The sequence below is a fragment of the Buteo buteo genome, chromosome 21, assembly GCF_964188355.1.
Source record: "Buteo buteo chromosome 21, bButBut1.hap1.1, whole genome shotgun sequence".
Taxonomy (NCBI): Eukaryota; Metazoa; Chordata; class Aves; order Accipitriformes; family Accipitridae; genus Buteo; species Buteo buteo.
The window spans coordinates 18,670,816-18,693,496 of NC_134191.1; the positions used below are offsets into that span (position 1 = coordinate 18,670,816).

General features: G+C 39.5%; 2 protein-coding genes across 3 annotated transcripts in view; both read left to right on the forward strand.

Annotated features, from left to right (window-relative positions):
* NISCH (nischarin) overlaps window positions 1–9,649 on the forward strand; it is a 32,207-nt gene extending 22,558 nt beyond the window's left edge. The window contains exons 14-21 of one of the 2 annotated variants that reach the window (XM_075053517.1): window positions 486–607; window positions 1,423–1,478; window positions 1,975–3,279; window positions 3,698–3,872; window positions 5,090–5,243; window positions 5,837–5,965; window positions 6,893–7,054; window positions 8,259–9,649. In XM_075053517.1, coding sequence (XP_074909618.1) covers window positions 486–607; window positions 1,423–1,478; window positions 1,975–3,279; window positions 3,698–3,872; window positions 5,090–5,243; window positions 5,837–5,965; window positions 6,893–7,054; window positions 8,259–8,887 — 2,732 coding nt within the window. In that variant the 3' untranslated portion in view covers window positions 8,888–9,649. Of the gene's footprint in view, window positions 1–485; window positions 608–1,422; window positions 1,479–1,974; window positions 3,280–3,697; window positions 3,873–5,089; window positions 5,244–5,836; window positions 5,966–6,892; window positions 7,055–8,258 lie in introns of those variants that run through there. The other variant, XR_012653882.1, reaches the window with a different exon arrangement.
* Window positions 9,650–9,708: 59 nt separating this feature from the next.
* Window positions 9,709–22,681, forward strand: part of STAB1 (stabilin 1) — a 75,262-nt gene continuing 62,289 nt past the window's right edge. Inside the window, exons 1-9 of the mRNA XM_075053251.1 lie at window positions 9,709–10,439; window positions 10,751–10,912; window positions 13,878–13,973; window positions 14,252–14,394; window positions 15,111–15,947; window positions 16,595–16,749; window positions 19,095–20,556; window positions 20,961–21,250; window positions 22,345–22,480. Of these exons, the coding sequence (XP_074909352.1) occupies window positions 22,400–22,480 (81 nt within the window). The 5' untranslated portion in view covers window positions 9,709–10,439; window positions 10,751–10,912; window positions 13,878–13,973; ... (4 more) ...; window positions 20,961–21,250; window positions 22,345–22,399. The remainder of the gene's footprint in view (window positions 10,440–10,750; window positions 10,913–13,877; window positions 13,974–14,251; window positions 14,395–15,110; window positions 15,948–16,594; window positions 16,750–19,094; window positions 20,557–20,960; window positions 21,251–22,344; window positions 22,481–22,681) is intronic.

Genomic DNA, 22,681 nt, shown 5'->3' on the forward strand with positions numbered 1-22,681 from the left:
CTCGTGTTTCCTCTGTGAGATGGTTTGATGTAATCTACTAAACTTTACCATCAATCCAGAAAGATACATGCAGGAGTTCTTATGCTCAAGCCAGAAACATATCCACACTAATTCTGTTGTTTATTTGCACGTTTATATAATTGAGCTGGCTGGCTCAGGGGTAATATTGAAAATTGATTTACTCTGTTGTGTCAGTGTAATGCTGTGAATATCAAACAGGCAAAAAGTCAAATGTGCCTGAGAATGTTGGCGTATATGCATTTATAAGTTTTTACTGATGATTCAGCTTTGAACCCTTCAAAAAGTTTCCGAATAAGGCAAGATGGTTGTCTTAAGTGGCATTTGAGAGACCAGACCTTCCGAGTCTAGTTGAAGGTTTGCGGTCAGGTCTTACACAATTTTAATTCCATTTGTTTGGCAAATACTATTAGACATTCATTTTGGTTTTACTTCAGTGATTTAAGAGTTGTTTATATTTGTTCTAGAAATAATTTGTGAAGAAACAGTCCTAGCCAGCAGTTTTTTGCAATCCAGTGGTTCGACTCCTACAGACCATACAGTTCCCCAGAGATGCTTTGAAATACCAGACTCCAGATGTAAATACCAGGTAGTTGCCGTCCGTTTGTTTAATGGTATTTTAAAAAGTGTTTTTGCAAGCTTATTTCCGATATCAAACTTCTGTTATCATAGTAATCCGTAGCAAAGTTTTTTGATTCTCAGAGCTATTATAATGTAAAAGGAGGTAGCTCCAAATTTGAATCAAGGGGTTGATCCACCTTGTAAATTAAATGCATAATCCAAGTTTACCAGAGTTGCAGAGAATTGTTGTCACTATGTCATGACTGAGATGCTTATCCAATATTAGTATCACATCATTTAATAGCCACTTAGATACTGAGTGTAAGACTTCTATCATATCTACTTTCTTGCTAGTAGAGTGGAAGGATCTTCTCCCTGTCAATAGGTAATGGCCTTAATTTGTCTCCTTCAAACTCCTGCTGTTTGATAACATCTGTATTGTGATTTCATTTGTTGTATTGGAAACACCCTTCATATGCATGGCTTCAAGGAATGAGATGGCAAGACTTGGGGGAATCTCTTCCTTTGCTACTGGTATAGTTGGTCTTTGTCAAGCTCCTTCACCTTTTTGCCTCACTTCAGTAAAAATTTATAGTGTGCTGAAATGTCTATGGGTCACAGGTTGGATCTGTTCTTGAGCTAGCAGCGGAGTTCATTCTTTTCCTGCCTTAATTGAATGCCCAACCTAAAGTAAACAGTGTTTTCAGGATCCTCAAAGGCCTTTGCAGCGAGTCGGCTAGCTTTAAAAAGTGGGAGCCAATGTTAACTTTGTTTTTCATATATGCTGAAGTCTGACAGCAGCTGTAAGTAGTTGATAGCTTCCTGATGTTTTCTTCTCCTTAGGCACCTGCCTCCCTACTGGATTCAAGCAAAGAGTATGGAAGTGGTCATCATATGTGGTAAGCTAGATGTCCAAATTCTGGTTTAAATCCTTGTTAGCTTTTGGGTAATAAAAGTGGATGCTGCATTTTTAAACCTGGCCTTCAAGGCAAAACAGTCTGTTTCATTGCATGCTGCCTCTTGTTTTTTTAACCAAAATCAATTTCATGGTGTAAAGTGTTTTTAACCTTTGAATTGTGGAATGCAGTTGGTAGTTTCAAAACCAGCAATAGCTGTACTACAAAGTGCTTTAACTGGTAAGGATATGCTTGTTGGGGATGGGAAATGGAAGATGAGTTAAACATTTCAGTTTTTACTTTCTATAGAATTACATGCTACCAGCCTTTAAAATCAATGGCTGTGTGCAGTACAAAGATGTTTTACAAAATTACACTGACTTAACTGTATTAACAAGAGTAAACCTCAAAGTTCTAAGCAGCAGCACCATGAATTGTAGGTAGCTATGACTGTTTTTAAACTGAAGCTTGTACTTACTGTGGCTTATCTCTTTTGAAGTTTTGATCGTTCAGAGGAAGAACACTGTGCGGTGCCTGACCCCTGTAACACCATCATCTTGCCTTTTAATTGTATGTCATACACTGCCACAAACCAAGATTTTATCCAGCACCTTTCTGCCTTGATAGTGCAGACTGTGCAGAGATCATCCCCCTCCTTTACAGAGAGTAAAGGAAGTGATTCCAGAACCACAGACAAAGAAGATGGATATTTTGAAATGGGACTTCATGAAGGAGATCAGACTTTTGAGTTCAGCACTACTTCAGATACTCGGTCATCTGACAACATAGCAGAGAGTATTGATGTAGTCAAAATCCTCTGGAGTTTTTCTATTCACATTCATAAAGGACTCAGGCAGTTTGCTTCATGTTTGGTTTTGACCAATGATATGCTAGCTGTGTTTGAGATTCCTCATCAGGAATTGAGAGGAAATTGCCAGCACATCCCTTCTGCCTTGAAGTTAACACTGTGTTTTCCATATACTGATCTAATAGAATTTGGCTTCCTCCTGCCAGAAATTTGTTTAACACTGAAGCTGAAAAACAGTGACAACTGCTTGCTTATTGTTTCAGACTCCCAGAATCTTCAAGACTTTTATTCCTGTTTACACACCTGTTGCTGTCAACACCACACATCAGTGTTACCAAGCTCCACATTGTACTGTGGAAAAGCAAACCTCCAAGAGTTTCTCTGTCAGCTTATGGAATTGAATTGCATTTCAGCAGAAGATGTTGAAATAAAAGGTTGTTTCCCAACATATCTTCTTTATGGGAATAAAACCAATGTTCAGAAAATCTTGCATCAACCAGAGTCAGCTGGCAATAACAAAGAATGGTCAAAAAATGTTTTGTGTTCTGCACTTTATTCTTCAGTGTATAAATCTTCTGACCAGGGTCCCTGTGTGGTCCATCCATGTTGGATATTTCTAACACCCCAGCATTTGTATATAGTAAAGGTGGATTTCAGTTTACTGCCAGGTAAATGGGTAGGCACAGAAGAGTTGGGAGGTGTATTTAAGCTCAACAGGATTCCGTTAGCATCACTTGTGTTGCATCCGACTCATGGTTCCATCCAGCAGAAGGGTTCATTTTTGGATGGGCATGTGCTGGAGTTGCTCGTTGGATACAGATTTATTAGAGCAGTTTTTGTTCTACCTCATGAGAAATTCCACTTTCTAAGAATCTACAGTCTTTTAAGGACACTCCTGCAGGATGTTAAAACTATTATTATTTTCAAAGCTTCAAGCAAATCAGATGCTGTAAGAAATCATGTTGTGGAGGCAAACAGACATGGTCAGTCAGCAAGGTAACAATTCCCATAAAAGGTCTGTTGCGCAGTGCTGAACTTAATGTGGCCTAGCCAGTGTGTTTGCAGTTGTCATTGTAATTATTTTTGGCCTGTAATGCTGATGGAAGTACTTTTTCATTCTGCTAGTCTGTAACATGTGTGAATGGTTATCCTGGACTGTATTTGTCTACCTCTTTTTTTTTGTTCTTGTTTTATCTTTGCAACATAAAATGTATTTTCTTGTGGAAGGAGACTTCCTATTTCTTGTGCTTGCAGGCTGAGATCATGGCGGATTGACAGCTATGCTCGAGATAAATCGTTTAAACTATTAAGGATAGAAGTTGCCTGTTTATGAAAAATAAAGTATTAATTCTTGCAGGGAAAGAGCTGTGTATTTCCTTAAATTTTGATGATGTGTTTTCTGGATCTTTTCTAGCTTTTGCAAGCCTCATCTGATGCTGTCATCTTTATATCCATCTGAATTTCTCATGCAGAAGATAACAGAAGATAACCAGATTCCTGTTCACCTTCATGTTTCTGTGTCTCTGCAGTATGTGGCTGGGCTGAAAGGAAATGCCCTAGTTGAGTTTTTCCATGGCAATGTTGCAGAGGTATTGTGCCTAGCTCAGGTGTATAAAAAAAATGCCTGTGGCCTTTCAGTACTAGACAGTCTTTTAAAAAGAACTTTCCTGATCAAACTTAAAAACAAGAGTTAAGCTCTGTGAAACCTGGAAGTGTTTTGAGCAGAAACCTGTTTGTGTTTCTCCATTTTGGGTTCCCTGCTACGGCGATTGGGATCCTGCCAGGCATATTTTGCCTTCAGGATCCTTGATGCAGAACAGGAGAGTACATTAGTGTATATCTTGAAGATACAATTACTCCAAGAATGTTCCCCTTTTCTTTCCTTTTGCCACTTTAAAGAAAAAATAACTGGAGTGGAATTATTTTGGGATGGTATCTAGTTAAATCACTAAATAAGTGTCCTGACTCCTTTGTGTAATATCAGTGCATGAATACAACATGTGTGCATGGCTGTAGGTACTCCAGAAACATGAGCAGATAAACCTAATTTATGAAAAACAGATTTATAGTCTCTATGGGGAACATAAAATTTAAAAGTACAAATCTTACCTTAAATTCAGTGTGGCTTTTTGAGTGATAAACCATTGTGGTCTGAGTACAAATGTCAATTGAAAAGCTTATTGAGAAAGAGACCTTTTATTCCCTCACCTCACTTCCACATCTTTAAAGTAAGCACAAGTTAAAGTTGTGCTTCTCTTCTTACACCAGGAGAAGCTGATAAAGAAGGGTTACTCTCTTGAGGATTTGCAGTAAGCTCATCAAGCTAGAAGCTGGGAAGATGTCTAGTTGGAACAGCAGCTGTAGTGGGCAAGCTTTGTTTCTGTCTTTGTTGGATATTTGAATCCAACCCTGCAGTGGCATCTGAAGGCTCAATAGAGTAGTTGAGGCTTGGGAGTCACTGCTCATCTATTGATTAAAATTTTGTCTGCAGTATCTATTCTAGAAAGCCTTTCTTGTGCACTAGATATTTTTTTTTTTCTAGTTTTGGTCAGAAAACAAGGAATAATTGGAATAATTAGACCACAACAGAAAAATAATTTTCTTATGTAAACACAAGAGACTTTTGGTAGACTGCTGCAGTGTTTAGCAGCTTTGAGGTGAACTTATGGTCTTTGACTATAGCATGTTCAAATGCTTCCGATTTTGAAATTGTTTTTCTAGTAGTCTAAAATTGCCTCTAAGATGATGAAACTATCTGAAATATCAAAGTGTGCAAGTGATTTATGAAATACAATTTACGTCTTAGGTGGAAAATGAAGAGTTGAGACATCTCATGTGGTCTTCGGTTCTGTTTTACAAGACTCCAAATGTGGAAGTGATGGCTTGTGTGCTTCTCTCAACAAAAGCTATTTACTTTCTGTTGGATGATTCTTTCATTCATGCTGATGAGCACCAGTCAGGTAAGATAGCTATTTTGATCCTTTAATAAGGTTACCAACTTAATCCCTGTTTGTGTGTTTGTCTTCAGTTTAAGTACCAGTTTTTGTTGATACTCTTACTTGGACATCCTAGTTGAGGGAGAGAGTGGCACAGTTTGCTGTATGCAGAGTACTTGCACGAGGATTTTATAGTCAAAAAACAGGGTCTTGAGTCATGGCTGCTTCTCAAAAGAGATCCTTCCATGTGCCATTGTATCCGTGCTTTTCTTGGATGTCATTTCATAGTCCCTAGCATCACCTGGGTAGCTAAAGGCTCTTTCATAACCAAAATGGTAAATGAAGGGTAATGAAACTCATGGTGTGCCTTCAGTTCATGCGAGTGGTGTGTTAATGAATCTGCTGATTTAAATCTGTGATGTGATGGCTACTTCAGGAAACACTGCTAACGAGGAGATTTGGTTGTATTTGCTTGAGAAATTATTAGCTAGTATTCCCACTTTCTTCCTAACTTCTTCCTTCAAGTGTGATATAGATACAAGATTTTAATATAAAAAAATATGCTTATGGAAAGAATAATTTCTTTTACTTTTTTATCGTATATCCTTTTTCAACAGATTTTTGGAACAAAGAAAACTCAGATTGTGAAAATAGTTCTTTCCACCTTTCTTGCTGCTTTGTACTAAAACTTAATGACCTGCAGTCAGTAAATGTTGGCCTGTTTGACCAATACTTCCGAATTACTGGTGAGTACATCTTGTGCTTTAAGTTTTTCCAGTTCTATTTTGTCTGTTTAGTCTTGTCTTAGATGGATTCCTGCCTTTATTAGTGAAAGGGAAGAGTATTTTATTTTGTTACTGCTTAAAAAAATCAAGTTAATGTAACATTGGTGCTCTACCAGTAGGGTGATAATACTGTCTAGCAACATCTTGTAATTGAGGTAACTGGGAAGCTTAATATCAATGAATTAATTGGTCCCACAAGTGCTTTTAAAAACTGTCCTGTCTTAAGGACACATCAAAAGGGAACTCTAAAGACTTTCTTGTTGTTCTGAGGCGTTGGCTTGCAACAAAGAGTAAAATCAAGGTACTGCTCACATTGCAAAATGCGTAGTTGATGGTTGACTTCTTGGGTAGAAAATGAGGCCTTTATGAAAGGTAATGATGTCAACTTAAAATTTAATGTAAATAACATGGGTAAAGTTTCTGGGCTGGTGCGTTGCCTCAGTCGCACTAGTGTGAACCATACATTCCTGTATTCTAAAATGTTCTCTAATTGTGTTGAGACCTTGATGCGGGGGGAATCTCTCTTGCAGAAAGTATTTAAAGTACCTTACACAAAGAAAGCTGACAACAGTTTTTTCTGTAAGATAAACTGTAAACATAAGATCATGATAAAGTTGAACCCCAACAGCAATAGTTGAACAGTTAAATCATAAGTGTATGTCATATTTTAAATCAAGAGAAATTATATTCTTTATTTTTTGAGGGATTTGTAAGGATTCTATTATTCTTTTCCAAGAATTTGAAAGCTTTCTGAATTATGATGCATGTTTTCAGGAGAAATAATCCTAGCATGAAATCTTTTTTGGTGACGGTTGCATGCTTGTTGAAGAAATTAGGATAATGCCACATACAGATCTGTGAGTGGTTTATATTCTGTTCTCTCTTCAGGACACTCTGCAGATCATATAGTCACCTGCCTGACAAGAGACAGTTACAACACTCACACCTTCATACAGCAGCTTATGGCAGTTCTGTCATTGCTTGCACGTACACCTTCACCTGAACCAGTAGATAAAGACTTCTACTCTGAATTTGGGAGTAAAAACACAGGTAAGTGGTCTTTTCTGCATGTCATGATTTATTTAGGCATCGTACTTAAGGCATCATTTAAAGTGTACTGATTAAAAACTCTTGAGGGAAATTTATGCATCAATTGTTTCCTATTTGATACTTCAACCAAAATCCCTGACTTCAGTTATCTTGCATGTGTCTTATCTGAACAGAATTGTTAAATATAGTTAGTCTTGCACATGTGAAGTTAGTAGTGGCTTCTTGAGTCCAGCAGAAACAGCACTTCCTATACAGTATTTTGGGGAGTGTACTAGTGTAGCTCCCACTGCAAGTTTCAGCCTAACCTATGAAGTCTTGTAAGCCTTCAAAGAATGGTGAAGGTAACAAAGTGTGAAGGTTACATTTTTCATCACTTTGTCAAATAAAAGAATCCTGTCATTCTGTGAGAATGTAGTGAAGTGAAAGCTAGACTTTTTTAAGGTGTGTTTGGTTCAATTCCAGTATCAGGTGAAACTTTTTTGCTTGGAATTCTGAAAGCCAGTTGAAGGCATGAAATAAAATGGCATTTTTGTGAAGAATGATTGTTATTGCTACTTTTTTAAGGAGCTATGTAAGCCCAGAAAGTGCAAGGTTTGATGGGATGTCATACCTTTTATTTGACCAATTGGTTTATGTGAAAAAAGCAGGCATGCTTCCTTCAAGCTTTTCTATGTTGTATTTCAGCACTTATAGGGAGTAAGCGACTGCAGTGTCACCTCCTGCCAGAGAGTAGCATGGAGCAGAGGAATGTGCACATCTAGTAGGGATATAAGAGTCTTTTTCTGTTTTTATTGTATTTCTGCCTTTTCTCTCTGCTCAAAAGAAAAGTTTGTGTTCAGTGATCTGATAATGCTTTCAGTGAGTTCAGAACTGGGGAGTGGGAAGGAGGCAGGGGAGGTCAGCTGGTAGGGAGGTAGATAGTCTCTGATGAGAATCCAGCTGTATTTCCTTTAGTTCAGGGTGATGGCAGAAGTTATGTGGTTAGAAACTGCAGAAAAGTATGTTGGTAATGCAAGAGAGACTCCAGTAGAGATCTGCCATCCAAATAAAATTATTCCAATATTGTATATAAGAAAAGCTGTAAATGAATAAGTACAAAACTTGACTTCTAGCTGCAGCCAACTATCAAAGGTTTTTGCTTATCCTAATGCATTAAGTATTGTATAGTACTGAATAGAAGTGTAATAATATATGTTTCTTGCAGGAAAAATGGAGAATTATGAACTGATTCACTCTAGCAGAGTAAAATTTATTTATCCAAATGAAGAGGAAATTGGTGACCTTGCTTTTCTAGTGGCAGAGAAGATGGATGGTTTGACTAATCTTCAGTCCCTCAACATCCTTCTGTATGTGTTGGCGTTTCAAGTAAATCATGTTGAAGGATCTGCCCAAAACACTAGTTCACTTCAACCTAAAACACTTATATTAACCAGCTCTGATTTGTTCCTCTTTGATGAAGATTATATTAGTTACCCACTACCTGAATTTGCTAAGGAACCACCAAAGAGAGACAAGTATCAGCTTGCAGATGGAAGACGAATCCGGGATTTAGATAGAGTACTTATGGGTTATCAGACATATCCACAGGCCCTTACATTTGTGTTTGATGATGTTCAGAATCAGGATCTGATGCAGAATTTAACACTGGATCACTTTGGAGAAACTGATAGTGCCCCAAAGGGAAATGCTAATCAAGAAGGCATCAGGAGCAGAGAGATCCAGTGGTACATCTTTATTCCAAGTGCAGAAAGCAGGGAGAAGTTAATCTCATTGCTTGCAAGGCAGTGGGAGATCCTGTGTGGTAGGGAACTCCCTTTGGAACTCACTGGGTAGATACTGCACAGCTAAGTGATTTCAGTGTCTATTATAAAGTAAAGCACAGTGTTTAAATAGATAGTGCCTGTCGAGTTATGTTTTTTTTAATAAGGAGCTGACCTGGACTACCTTGCTCCCTAGTGCAGTGAACATTTAATAGTACATAGACATATTCTGAAGTGTTAACTGGGGACTGAACTTCTTGTAAAGTCTATTTTTTATGCAATAGTATATAGTGAAAAAAATCATGAGACATCCTGGGAAACTGTATGGAAAAATTAAGGAGTCAACACTAGATATGCTGTTGTCTAGGGCTGTTAAGGTTTCTGCTATTTTTCTGTATATATCAGTCTTGCTGTTCTATACATTCTAATGTGTAAATAAGGGTAAATGCTTGTGTATGTTCAAGTGCAATGTTCTTTGTACGAGAAGTATTTTGGGTATGCTGCTAATGCTTATTATTTAATGATCTTACAGTTTCACATATGGGTTTTTTGAGGCCAAATGTAATTATTTGCTGCCAATCATGAACTCAGCAGTAAAGTTGGAGCCACAAGCAGGTGACAAATTTTTGTGTGAAATTATTTTCATAGGCATTCTTTTTCCTTATCCTAGGATAAAGAATTGCCTGTTAAAGATCCACTCAGTATTGTCTTGAAAGTGGAAATACTCAACATGGGTATAGAGCATTTTGTCAGCAAATAATGAGTTTGTATCTCTGAACACAAAGTCTTTCTTTTGCCTATCTTGTCAATACAAATAAAGTGTAATTTGACAGTTTTCTTTTAGCCTTGTCTTTATTCAAGTTTATCTTGTGTTTGCAGGATACCATATGGCAGTTTATCACCTATTATGTTGCTAGAGCGTATTGTAGAGTATGAAATATGCAGCAAGATCAAAGAAGAAAATAGTTTATTCTACTATAGCAAGTATGTACTGGTCCAGAAATAGAGCTGAGTCATGGAAACTGAGGATCTGCAGCTTCTAACCGCAATTTAAGGAGGATTTATTTCAAGTACTTTTGCTTCTCCATCAGATATTAGGGATTTGCTTTCCAAGTTGTCATCTTTAACTTGAGTATTACTGTGCCCAACAAGTTTTAGCCTCACTTGTGACAGCAAAATCTGTACTTACTATTAAGAAGACAAATACTGAGACTTTGAAAAAGACTGTTCTATGTCCACTGGGATTAAGAAGGGAAGAACAGTTTTGATACATATGTGCCAGCTGGTGTTGCTTAAAAATGATGCTCCTTAAAAAACACATAGAAAAATTTAGCTTGGAAGAGACCTCTGGAGGACTAACAGTCAAGCTCAAAATGGGGCAAACTTCAGATTTCTCAGGGCCTAGTCCAAACAAGTTTTGAGTTTTCTCCAAGAATGGCAAGTCCACAGTGACACTGAGAATTTGGTGGTTCCATGGAGTATTTTTTTCATGCTGATGAGTTTGGCTGTGCTCTTTGGTCTCCAGATGCCAGAAATGTTGCAGTCAGTGCAAGGATGACAGACACAGGGAGCCAAAGTCAAATTGTATTGCAGGATTCAGTGGAGTTCCCTAAGCAACCAAAGAGGTGAGGAGCATTACTCGAGTGCTGCTCTGTTCGTAATTTAGCAGAGGAAACTAGCCCCTCTCAAGCTTAGACCAAACTGAATAATTAAGGCAGGTACTGTATACTCTTGGGGAAAACTAAACTTTCCTGTATTTGGAGATCTTCTGTTCCCTGAAATCTCAAGGATACTTATGTTCATTTAAGCCTAATTGTCATTAGGTAGAAAAAAAAAATTTCTAAAATAAAAATTCTAGGGATAATATAATTAAAAGTTTAGGTCTTCATTAGTTCTTTCTGAAGTAACTCTGTTAACTTATTTGTAATTCTCATAGGTAATGCTTCAGAGGAGCCTGTGGCAACTCAAATGGTCTGATCTGCAAGCATTTGAGAACTTGTCAGATGAACAGATTGTTTACAATATGGTTTAAGTGAATGCAAAGAGAATCTGTAATGAGTCCTTTGGAACTGCCTGGGATTTGAGCCAACACGAATAGGTATCTCTGCACCTCATACAAGGGGTTATACTTGTCAGTGTTTCTGGATGAGTCAAACCTGCTTCCATCTTATTTGTAAGGCCTGTCCTGGGGGAGGCCTTGTGCTTGAGACAGACCTGAGTTCTGTTTCTAAGCATCTTTTGTAAAGCCCAATTGTTCAAATGTATTTTAATACACTAGTGCATGTCATCATAGACTCATGTATTAGAATAAGCAAGGATAATCCCCTGCTTGTTACATGGTTTGAGCAGTCAACATCTCTTTTCAGATTTTATTGCAGCAAGAATACAGCTGTGATTAAACTTGAAATTCTTTTAAGTTCACAGCTGTTTAAAACATTAAATATGTTCCTTTGGATCAGATTATTAATCCAGGAAACAGGTACAATTCCCCCTTGAGATCTTGGTAAACACTGATCACATTTTAAGATGAACAAAATGTTTAATAATTCATTAGGTATGTACTGCAGTATTTCTTGATTGTTCATTAAGTATCTCATCTATGGTGCTATCAGAATTGTTTATTTTCAGGCACTTTTTCAATAAATAATCTTTTATACTCTGCTAGGTAAAGCATGGGCTATGCAAAGTAAAGTATCTTCCCTGAAACTTTAGCTCTTTTTCATTTTTACCTGGAAAAAAAACCTGCAAACCACAGCCCAACCAAACCCAAAACAAGAAATCCCCTTCCCTCCTGCCACTAGGTATCTTTTTTGCCTGTGTTAAAACCTGCTGGAGTTAGTGCTTTGTGGGTGCAAATTTCTGTTCATTTAATGCAATGTTAAGCTGAAGAACTTTATTCACTGTCATTCCTCAGCACCACCCTGTTGCCTTTTATTGTCTAATTCTAATGTAATCTTTTGTTTTGAAATACAGGGGTTTTTTTAAATGAGTTTTCCTTAAATGCACAATCCATCATCTAGAATTTTATGAATTGGCTTACAGTTTCATTTCATAAAGATTTCTCAGAGCTTTCAAGAACTAGTTTCTACAGATGGTTCTGTGAAATGAACTAGTTTTGTAAGCAGTTGTGGTCACATAAGAGTCTTGATTTCTTCCTCTCTTTTTGCGAGAGTGCTGTGAAGCCCTGCATGCATATTTCTTTCTTTAGTAATCCTTTATACTCAGATCTTTTACAGCTTCCAACCCTTGTTCAACATTAAGACAATATCTGAGTAGCTAAAGTTAGGACCAGATACATGCATAGACAGGTGGGGAAACCTTTTTCAGGGAAGTATCTCCTAAACCATCTTAGACTTCCACAGCCTGGCTTTGCAGCTGATGTAGATGTGTGCTACCCTAGGAAGACCTATGCACTTATTTATGTTCAGTGTCATCTGCTGAGGATCTGGCCAAAGGTTTTAAAACTTCCCTTGTGTTACAATTGAAAAATTGTAAATGAATCTCATTAGGAAGGAAAGTAAACGAGGTGCTGACCTGAGCTAAACTGTGTTTTCTTTGCAAGAAATGACAGCATGACCTGCATCCTGTCTGTCCTGTGTCCATTCCCATGCTGCTTTTACAGCACACTGTGATCTGCCTGGCTGTAGATGTACTGAACAGTGATGTATTTACATCAGCCCCTTTGACTTCCTGTTCTTGTCAGTTTTGATAAGGAGTTTCTTTTTAAAAAAAAATCATAATTAAAAAAAATCAAAGTAACACAAAATGGTGCAGCTGCTTGCTTGAATGTCCGATCAAAAAGTTTGCTTCTGCGGTATTAATCTTCAAATGTACCAAATCTTGGGCAGAGAAGCAGCAGCACAAAGAAAAGCATGAAGTTGTGGTTCAGAGCAGACAGGCTTCAAACTTCTGTCTCCTGCTGTCTACCTGATAATGAAGGGCATTTAGTAACTTGGAAAGCTAAAAATTGATGTGGAAAAGGGATATGAAACTCATGAGAAAAAGAAGGGGTTAAAGAAAGGCTGTGGCCAACATTGGAAAAAACCTACCTCAATAGGTACATAAAGAGTAATGGCTGTAGCTGGTAAGCTAGGCACTAAGCCCTTGGGCTTCAGGCTTTAAGGTCTCTGAGAGAGGGGGTGATAAGAACTCCCTAGCATCTCTAAAGTTGTTGAAAATGCTGAGTTAGTGGGATCACAACTGTCATCTCTGCCATGCTGTTCTCAGGCAGGCACTTCAGTGCAATCCTTGGCAAACTGTTTGCTATAGCTTTAGTCAAGCACTTTACAGGCCCTTTCTATCCCTTATAGATAACAGTTTGTGAAGGATAAGCAGCACCACCATGGGAAAACACACTGCCTCTTTAGTCATGCTGATGTGACCAGGTGCTGGGTGAGTTTCAGTAACTCAGCCTGTTCGAACAGTTTTACTGAGACTTCTAATTTATATTGAATACCTATGGGGAATTTAGTGCCTGACTCTCCCAGTATAATCCCAGAGCACTGCTTAATAGGTGGGAAAGGTACAAAAGTAAAACCAAGAGATGGGAACATGTAGCTGGCTTTCACTGCAGAAGCATGTGCAAAGGAACTAGGAGTCAATAGCTATAAATAGGCTAGGACTTACAGCATTTACGTACTGAAATTTGTACTGCTGCCCTTCAAGGTTTTGAACTAACAGGATGTGAGTAGCTGCGATAATTTCTTCCACAACACCACTGTGCTCAGGCAGCTCTACCGTCTGCTTGGAAATGGACCACTGCATGTGTGAGAGAGAGAGATATAAACAGACTCTTATTTGCTGTGCAACAGCAAACTTTAAAATTCCTGTTCCTTCTACCTTGCCAAGAGAAAAAAAACAAAAACCAAAAAGCAGGATTGTGTCCTAGCCTCTGCAACAAGATCCTCAGGGGTATGTTCAGTAAGTATGGTACAGCTGGCCCTCTTCCTACACACAAGCGCTTCTGGCTTGGTCTGTTTAATCCTTTGCTAGTACCTCTTCAGACTCACAGCCTTCCTACGCACTTAGAATTCAGAGCAAAGAGACTTTATGTTCTTTCCCAGCTTTCTCAGGAGAGCAGAATGAGCACCTGTTTCTCTCTATGGATGTTACCAAACGGTCAACTCCCATAGAAGCTGTGTGGCAAGGTGGACTGGATGGTAAATCGTTCGTCTTGGCTCTGTAATTTCTGTAAAGATTGCTTAAACAAAAGATTTCAATAGCAGGAAATTGTCCAAGCTAGCCAGGGCTGCACGCGCTTCAGAGAAGTGCTGGTGACCCAGCATTTTAAAATGCAGCGTGTGACACAGGCAGGGAGGTGGGAAGGCTTCATAGCTATATCGTTTACCTTTACCCAGGTGACTTTTTTTTTCCTATGGAACAGGTTGAGTAGTTTTTGCCAGCAGTTTCTCGACTCTGAATGTTAATGTGTTCACAGAAAAAAATGCCAGGTCTTCGATAAGTTACTGTAGAGGATCCAACCTTTCATCAATGCATAAAGCAAAAAGAATGAGGCAAAACTCCTGAGCACTGCTGCTTGCTAACAATCTGCTGATGATTTGGGAGACTTGAGACCACAAGGTGAATTATTAATGTTTTGTAGAAGTTGTCTGTGTCAGGGCCAGAAATTGAAGATGATGCTTCTGAGACCCATGTCTGTGACTTCAACTGCTAAACGAGCTGCCTTCTGCCATGTGGGCAGCAGACACTTGACTGATAAGTCAACCTCCATGCTTTCCAAAACAAATAAAAGCCCATGTGCTAAACCTCACAGATAAACACGCTGGCAGACAGTTGACAACTCCTACTGTATGTTTTAAATTGGATTTGCCTAATCCTGTTTCAGTCAAACGTTGACTAGGATGTGAATGAAACCCCTCTACCCTGCCTGCACAGGGCCATTTGGATACTCTGTCGTCAGATTCTTACAAGTCTTGCCTATAAATTTGCCCTTTGATGAAGGGGGTTTTTTTCCCCAGTTTTCCTGTCTCACATATTCCTTTAATTGCTAGTGACATAGCGTGTCCTGTGGCTTCATTCCTAATGCACTACTGTAAATTCCCTCTGTAAATTCTGGACAGTTTAGAAGCAATCAGATGTTGAGCTCTGACAGATCTCAGGATCTTGCTTTGTGGGATTTTGGGGGATTGCATTGCTTTGTGCAGACATCTATGTATGTGAGCTGGTCTTGTAGAGAAACAAGTGAAGGAACTGCTTTTTATTTATCAACATATTTTGAAGGGTCTTGGACAAAACAGTGGAATCAAAAAATTGATCCAGTGCATTTTTCCTCTAAGGTATAAGCTTTTTATTGATATAATCCTTGAGAAAATCTGTCTATCTGCCTAGGAGGAATCCATTCATCAGAAGAGAACAGGAACAGTGTAAGTGGAGCAGTAATTTGTGTTTATTTCACCCAGTTTTGTTCCCTGTGCTGTTTCCATGCCAGTGTTGCCATCTTTGGTGATACTGCCAACTGGACTGCCACTGCAAGCATGTTGGCATCTTTCCACCGTGTACTAATCATTATTAATGGTTATTGGCCACCCATTGATTTGGAGGCAGTTGGTGCTTCACCTTCTTACTAATTCCCAGAATCACACAGATCCAAAGTTGATAGAGGTTTTGGTGTTCCAGATGCAGCACCAGTGATCCACAAAGTAAGTTTCCATTCTCTCAGAGCAGTTCATATGCAGTGACTGAAACATGCTGCCTATGTTGCTTGATCAGAAGAGCAGCATCTGATGACAGAGGACCTTTTGATTTTTCAGTTTATGTTCTGCTGCTGTACAATGACACTACTTGGTGTTTGCATTTTTAGCCTGTATGTTGCTGGTTTACTGCTTGCCTTTAAATGAGGTACGGTCAGATAAGGAACCTGGCTGTGAACCTTTTAATGTTGCTGTGAATCTGATTTATTTAATTCAGACAGGAATTTCACCAAGCCTTTCTCTCCCTTCCCTTCCTAGTTTCCTTGCAATAGGTCGGATACAGTGATGACAAGCAGCAGTGGAAAGCCTTGGAATCACTCTTTGTGGGTCCTTTTCCCCCTGTACCATTTTCAGTGTTGAGCCACTTAGAAAATGGTCTGAAGATTCATTAAAAAATGCCCATGCATCTTCAAGTGCCTCAGGGTAAGCTATTTTCACCTTAAAAGCTTATCAGCTATCTGTGGATGCCCAGTACTGGTAATTTAATCCCTATGTCATATAGCTAGCTCTTGGAAAACCCATCCACAAGCAGTCAACATCCTTCTAGGCTGCCTGTTTTAGCTGTGTATGCCTAACAGGTAGGATGGAGCAGAGAAGCAGTCTCGTTCTTCTGTTCACGTGGCCAATCTAGTACCATGACTTTAGGTAAAGAAAGCTTTGTACAGCTTCCGTACTAATGTCCCCCTCCACAAGAACGTCCCTGTGGACACATATTTAGCTAACGGTTGCAAGAGCATTCCAGACGCCTTTAGAAGACCTTGAACAGAATAAACAAGAAGACAAAAAAAGAAAGATGCCAATTAGAAGAACACAGGTGCGCATTCCATGATAAAGGGAACTTGGCACAAAGAACCTCAATTCAGCAGTTTATCTTGACCAATTAGACTGAGACAAGTTTCGCATGTTTTAGTTGGTATAACCAATTATGTCCTGTGTTTATGCGCGTGTATAGAGTTGGTATAACCAATCATATTTGATGCTTGTGCGCGTGCACAGTGACTTTGCAGAATATGTGATTATAAATATGTGTGTGTTTTAGCAGTAAAGGTCGTCTGCTTTCAACTTTACAGGCATCTGTTTATTTCTACCTCCTGCAAATGGTGACCCCAATGTGATCCTGAGAGCGCAGAAGACGCGTCAGGAGAAGCCCTGGTTGGAGGTACTGCTGTCAGCGGGACCAAAGCAGGGAAGCTGAGCCTAGGCTAAGAAGACACCTGAAAGGAAGGTGAGCAACCAGGGGCAGTATGGGGCAGAATATGTCCTCGGAGGAAAGGGCAATAGTCAGACTCCTACTGCATATACTCTCTAAGAGAAGAATTAAATGTAATGAATCCTCCGTGAGAAGGTTATTGAAATGGTGCCGAGTTCAGGGCTATCCTGCTGAAACGGCTACTGCATTTGAGCCTGATATTTGGGCAGAAATTGGAACAAAATTATGGGATGCGATCTCTAAAGGGGATCAACACGCTGAAGAACTGGTTACTACTTGGCGGTTGCTTTTTGACAATGTACGATCCTTATGGGCAGAAAGAAAGGTGGCAGCAGAGGCAAATTCGATTTTGAATCCAACAGTATCAGTGTTGGTAAATGGCAATGAGGACAGACACGATACCAACGAGTCATCTTTTTCGTGTTGTCCCTCTGACTGTACTTGTCATAAAATGACATTACCAGATGGTTCAGTAAAAGGTACACTGGAGCCAGAAAAGGCATCGCCACCTATTCTACCACGAAACCCTGAGAAAGAAATACGCCCGATTAAGCTGTCTACGGGTTTATATCCACCTTTACCTGACGATGATGATAATTGGTCAGAACCTCCCCGAGGTGATATTTCTTTAGAAAAAGAAAAACCGCCGCCAAGTTACAATGTAGCTGAAGATTTGGGCTGTGACCTGAGAAGTTACTGGAGAGAAATACATAAGAAAGCAGCAAGCGAGGGAGTGGTCGTTCCTCATGCTTATCCTGTTATAGTGAGGGCAAATGATCCAAATGAATGGAATCCCCTTTCATGGGATTTGATAAAAGAAGTGCGCAAGTCAGTCCATAATTATGGGCTGATGGCTCCTTTCACCAAAGCACTGCTCGACAATATTTTCGGAGCTCAACTTTTGACTCCATATGATTGCGATCAATTAGCCAGCATGCTATTAAAGCCAACTCAGAAAATGTTGTGGAGAGACAGATGGAGGGGACTGTGTGAAGAAGTTGCTATAAAAAATTTGGATAGACCCGATGATGACCCCATGAAGGCAATAGGGATGGATCACCTTATTGGGACTGGCAAATTTACTGATCCAAGATTACAGGCAAGGTTTCCCATAGAGGCCTTGAGAACTGCTTCAGTAATGGCATTTAAAGCAATGATGACTCTGCCAGAAGAGGGTAGAAATGTTACGTCGTTCATGCAGATTAAGCAGGGTCCCCAGGAATTGTACACGTCCTTCGTTGACAGACTAAGAGATGCAGTAACTAAACAAGTATCAAGTGTGGAGGCTCAGAACGCCTTGGCGCTAAAATTAGCAGTAGAGAATGCAAATGCTGACTGCAAAAAGCTTTTGATGGCATTACCCAGAGATGCCAGCCTTGTTGATATGGTTGAGGCATGTAACAAGGTTGGAACTACATCATTCCAAATGACTGCATTAGCAGAAGTGTTTGTGGTTGCACTTAGAGGGGATAAAAAATGTTACAATTGTGGAAAGCCCGGTCATTTAAAAGCACAATGTCGGGCTAAAGGGAAACTGAGACAAAATCATTCCCAGTATCGACAACAAACTGTAAGACCAGTTCGGGCTTGTGCAAGATGCCAGAAGGGTGGCCATACGGCTCGTGTTTGCCGTTCTAAATATCCTGAGAATAGCTCTCCACTACCACCTATGGTGAGAAACGGCCAGCAGAGCGTGCCGGTGAACCACACGATGACACAACAATTTGTGGGAACAAATTCACCTGGAGCCGTAAATCCACGAGTTTTGCATTCTTTACGATTGTGGCAAATGGATGTAACACACGTACCTAAGTTTGGTAAATTGAAATATGTCCATGTGTCTGTGGATTGTTTTTCTGCAGCTGTATGGGCAACAGCGCAGACAGGAGAAACAAGTTGACACGTCCAGCAGCACCTGCGTTTGGCTTTTGCAGCACACGGCATTCCACATCAGATAAAAACTGACAATGGGCCGTGCTACATCGCACAGGCAACTCAAAAGTTTTTTAGTCAATGGGGTATTGTACATACCACGGGTATACCACATTCCCCTACAGGCCAGGCAGTTGTAGAACGCATGAATCAGACTTTGAAACGCCAACTGCAAAAACAAAAAGTGGGAGAGCAGATGGCTACTCCTCACGAATGGTTGAACAAAGTTGTATATGTGTTGAATTACTTGAGATTGACAGATAGCAAAAGTGTACCACCAATTGTAAAACATGTGCAAGGCATGGTAGGAGATTAGTTTGACATTAATAGCAATGTTGAAGTTAGGGTTAAAAATGTTGAGAAAAATGTATGGGAAGGACCATTTCAATTAATAACCTGGGGACGAGGTTATGCTTGTGTTGTTACAGATCACGGAACAAGGTGGGTACCAACAAAGTGGGTAAAACCCTGGACAGTTGTTACATCCTTGGAAAAACGCTGAACCTAAAAGGACTCCTCGCTGCATTCGGCTTGTTATGGGTGACACACATAAGTGAAGAATTGGATGATCCAACAACCAAAACAGAATGTATGGGTAACTTTGGCGAACATAACGCATCAAGAAGCTATATGTCTTTCTGTCGCTACCCCTGAAAACCCTTTTTCTACCTGTTTGGTGGGGTTACCTCTAGACACCTGGCCAGATCCAATGCCTGAATTTTCCCTTTGTACTAACCCACAATCCTGTGTCGATAATTGGGATGGTGTGTATGCACACCTACCTCAAGTAATGCAAGAACCTCAAGAGTTAGAGTTGTTAGGATCAGTCATCATGAATGCCTGTGTGATGTTTAATTACACCTATAACACCACTCAAAAGGGTCAGAATGTAAATGCTATTTTGCCTGTATATAGAAATGCTACAGCTCAGTGTAACTATATCTATTCCAGGATATCACACTCTTTTTTCTACTCCAGCTGCTTTACCTGTGGGGATGTTTTTAATTTGTGGGGATAGAGCGTGGGGGGGAATTCCATCGAAACTTAACAGGAGGCCATGTAGCCTCGGACAACTTACGTTACTAACACCCGATATCAATATGATTCACAGTAAAAGGCTCACAATAACTGACACAGGGTTAAGTGGATGACTAGCAAGTTTGGGAATTATGGGATGGTTGAAAGATTTGCTTATGCATGGCTTAGTTATTTTAATTGTAATATTAGCAGTTGTAATGATTGTACTACGTATCATAAAAATAGTTGAACGTATGATTGCAAAAGCATTTCATCTAACTTGGCTTGCACAAAAAACAAAAAGGGGGAATTGTGGGAGATTTCATGGAAAATGGGGGACATTTCTTTGAGCCTGATTATTTAGAGTTAGCATAAGTAGGCCGCAGTTAGCATGAGTGGGCAGGAGTACGTGACAGCTGCAGTATGAACGGACTTTGAACCACCAGAAGAACAATGGACATGAGGAACTTGGACAGTGGAGCAATTAATAAACAAGATAACAGAACTGCAGAGGCAAGAAGGAGCTGCAAGAGCTTTAACGCAATTAAGAAAGCTGTCATTTCGGCTTAGAGCATTTAGCTGCAGGATGGGGACTTAGGAGTTGGTTTGTATCTTTGTTAAAAATCGGGGTTTCTTTTCTTCTTGTGTATTTTATTAGGTATAATGTTGCTTTTACCGTGTTTAATTAATTGTGTTCATAGATCTTTGCAAAGGGCAATACAGCAGGTGTTAATTGACGAAAAACAAAAAAAGGGGGAATTGTGGACACATATTTAGCTAACGGTCACAAGAGCATTCCAGACGCCTTTAGAAGACCTTGAACAGAATAAACAAGAAGACAAAAAAAGAAAGATGCCAATTAGAAGAACACAGGTGCGCATTCCACGATGAAGTGAACTTGGCACAAAGAACCTCAATTCGGCAGTTTATCTTGACCAATTAGACTGAGACAAGTTTCACATGTTTTAGTTGGTATAACCAATTATGTCCTATGTTTATGCATGTGTACAGAGTTGGTATAACCAATTATGTCCTGTGTTTATGCGCGTGTATAGAGTTGGTATAACCAATCATATTTGATGCTTGTGCACGTGCACAGTGACTTTGCAGAATATGTGATTATAAATATGTGTGTGTTTTAGCAATAAAGGTTGTCTGCTTTCAACTTTACAGGCATCCGTTTATTTCTACCTCCTGCACGTCCCCACTGTACATTTGTGATTTTGCCATCCCACCAGAACTGGTCTGAGCTATCTTTCTTTTGCCTCATTTCACAGATCTGCAGGTTATCAAATGGTTTCCAGAGCTGTGTGAACCCTCTGACCCTGACAGAGTGGCCGTCTGTTGGGCAGCGATGGTCCCAGGGCTGCAGTTGTCCTGTAACAGAACAAGTGGGCTGAGCCGTCAGATTGAACTGTGGGCTGGTACTTCTCACATGGGTTGCAGTGGATGGTTGTGTGACTTATCTGCTTCCTGTTAGTGCATGATATATAATAGTGCTGGCTGTTCATCATGCTGGCTATCTCTGTAGGATGGAGGAAGAGGTAAAGCACAATTAACAGCACTAGTAAGTACAGCAGTTCTTATATACTTTATATGTTAGCATGTGTATCTTTGCGTGTATGCAGGGGGCAAAAAGATACTAATGCTCTCAATTATTTATGTAAACACAATAATAGCTTCCTATCCTGGCTTCATTTAGGCACCTTCACGTACTATTAATGGCTCAAAAATTAAAAGATCCCTCATTGCTCAGTAGGATTTGTTACTAACAGAAACAGTCCTTGGACTGTTCAGTACAGTGGGTTCTCTTCGCAGCACAGGGAGACAAAGTCCATGTAAAATCTGTCGATAATCAATTCTTAGTTGTTTGTAAAGTTCAAAAGGAGAAAATAAATTGTAGACCATACCTCAGGCTAGCATGTTTTTTTTTTAATCCCATTTTGGGACTTTATTATTCTCAGTGCTATGGAAGTGCTCCTTGGATTCATCAAGCTGTCAGCAGAGTGTTTGGAAAATGATGTATTTTGCCATTGCTGCCATAGCGCCTGCAAAATGTGATGCTTTTCTTGCTGAGAAACTCAAATATTTAAAATAATTATCAAAGGCTACCCAGAGTGCTTGATTGATTGATAGGATGTGCTTACATTATTGCTCTGAAACACAGCATGTCACTTGCATTGTTTTGTTCATGCATACTTTGGGATAGGCAATGGTCTGGTCTACCTTCTGTTTGAGGTGTTGTGGACATATTAACATCAGTGGTAAAAGGAAGTTAACTTACCCTTCATGAATTCATGGTATTTAAGTTTGCCCATTGGATTTGTCTTCAGTTAAGTATACAGTTAACCTCTTTTCATTCCAATTAGTTGAAAACTAAGGATTTCCTTCCTTCTGTTTTGAACTGATATGTAAGAGGAAATCCGTAGATGTTCCTGTTTTGAGTAAACCTTTTACTAAGGAGTTCTGCTTGTGCATTTAAAAAAGGAATAGAAAGAAAGAAAAAGGTGGTATTGATTCAGATGTAACACTAGAAGTAGCAGATCCACTTCTGAAGGTTTTGCAGCCAAAAAGCACAGTACAAAAATGCTCTGTCCCTGTTTACTTTTAACCTCTGGTTTGTCTTGGATCTGATTCTTAGTAGGCGGTCTTATCTTACAGAAATTGCAGCCTCTATCGCCACCCCTTTTGTGGAAAGGGTCCTGCCTGTAAAAGCATGAAAATGCATCCTCCTGGGTTGCTGTTTTTCTTCTTAGCAGCATGCTTCACTCCTACAGCTGACTGCCAGAGTCAGAAGGTAAGTCTGTGAGTCTTTGTTTAAATGTTCATTGAACAGTTCTTCATATTTGGATAGTTGTGTGTTATGAAATAGTCCTCCCCAAAACTGCTTTTTTATTTACATTTAGTTAGCTGCAGAATAACATCCATAATTAAACTTTAGGACTGTAAGGTATCTTCTCTGCTTATGTATGGGTATGTGTGTCATCTAAACTGAGGA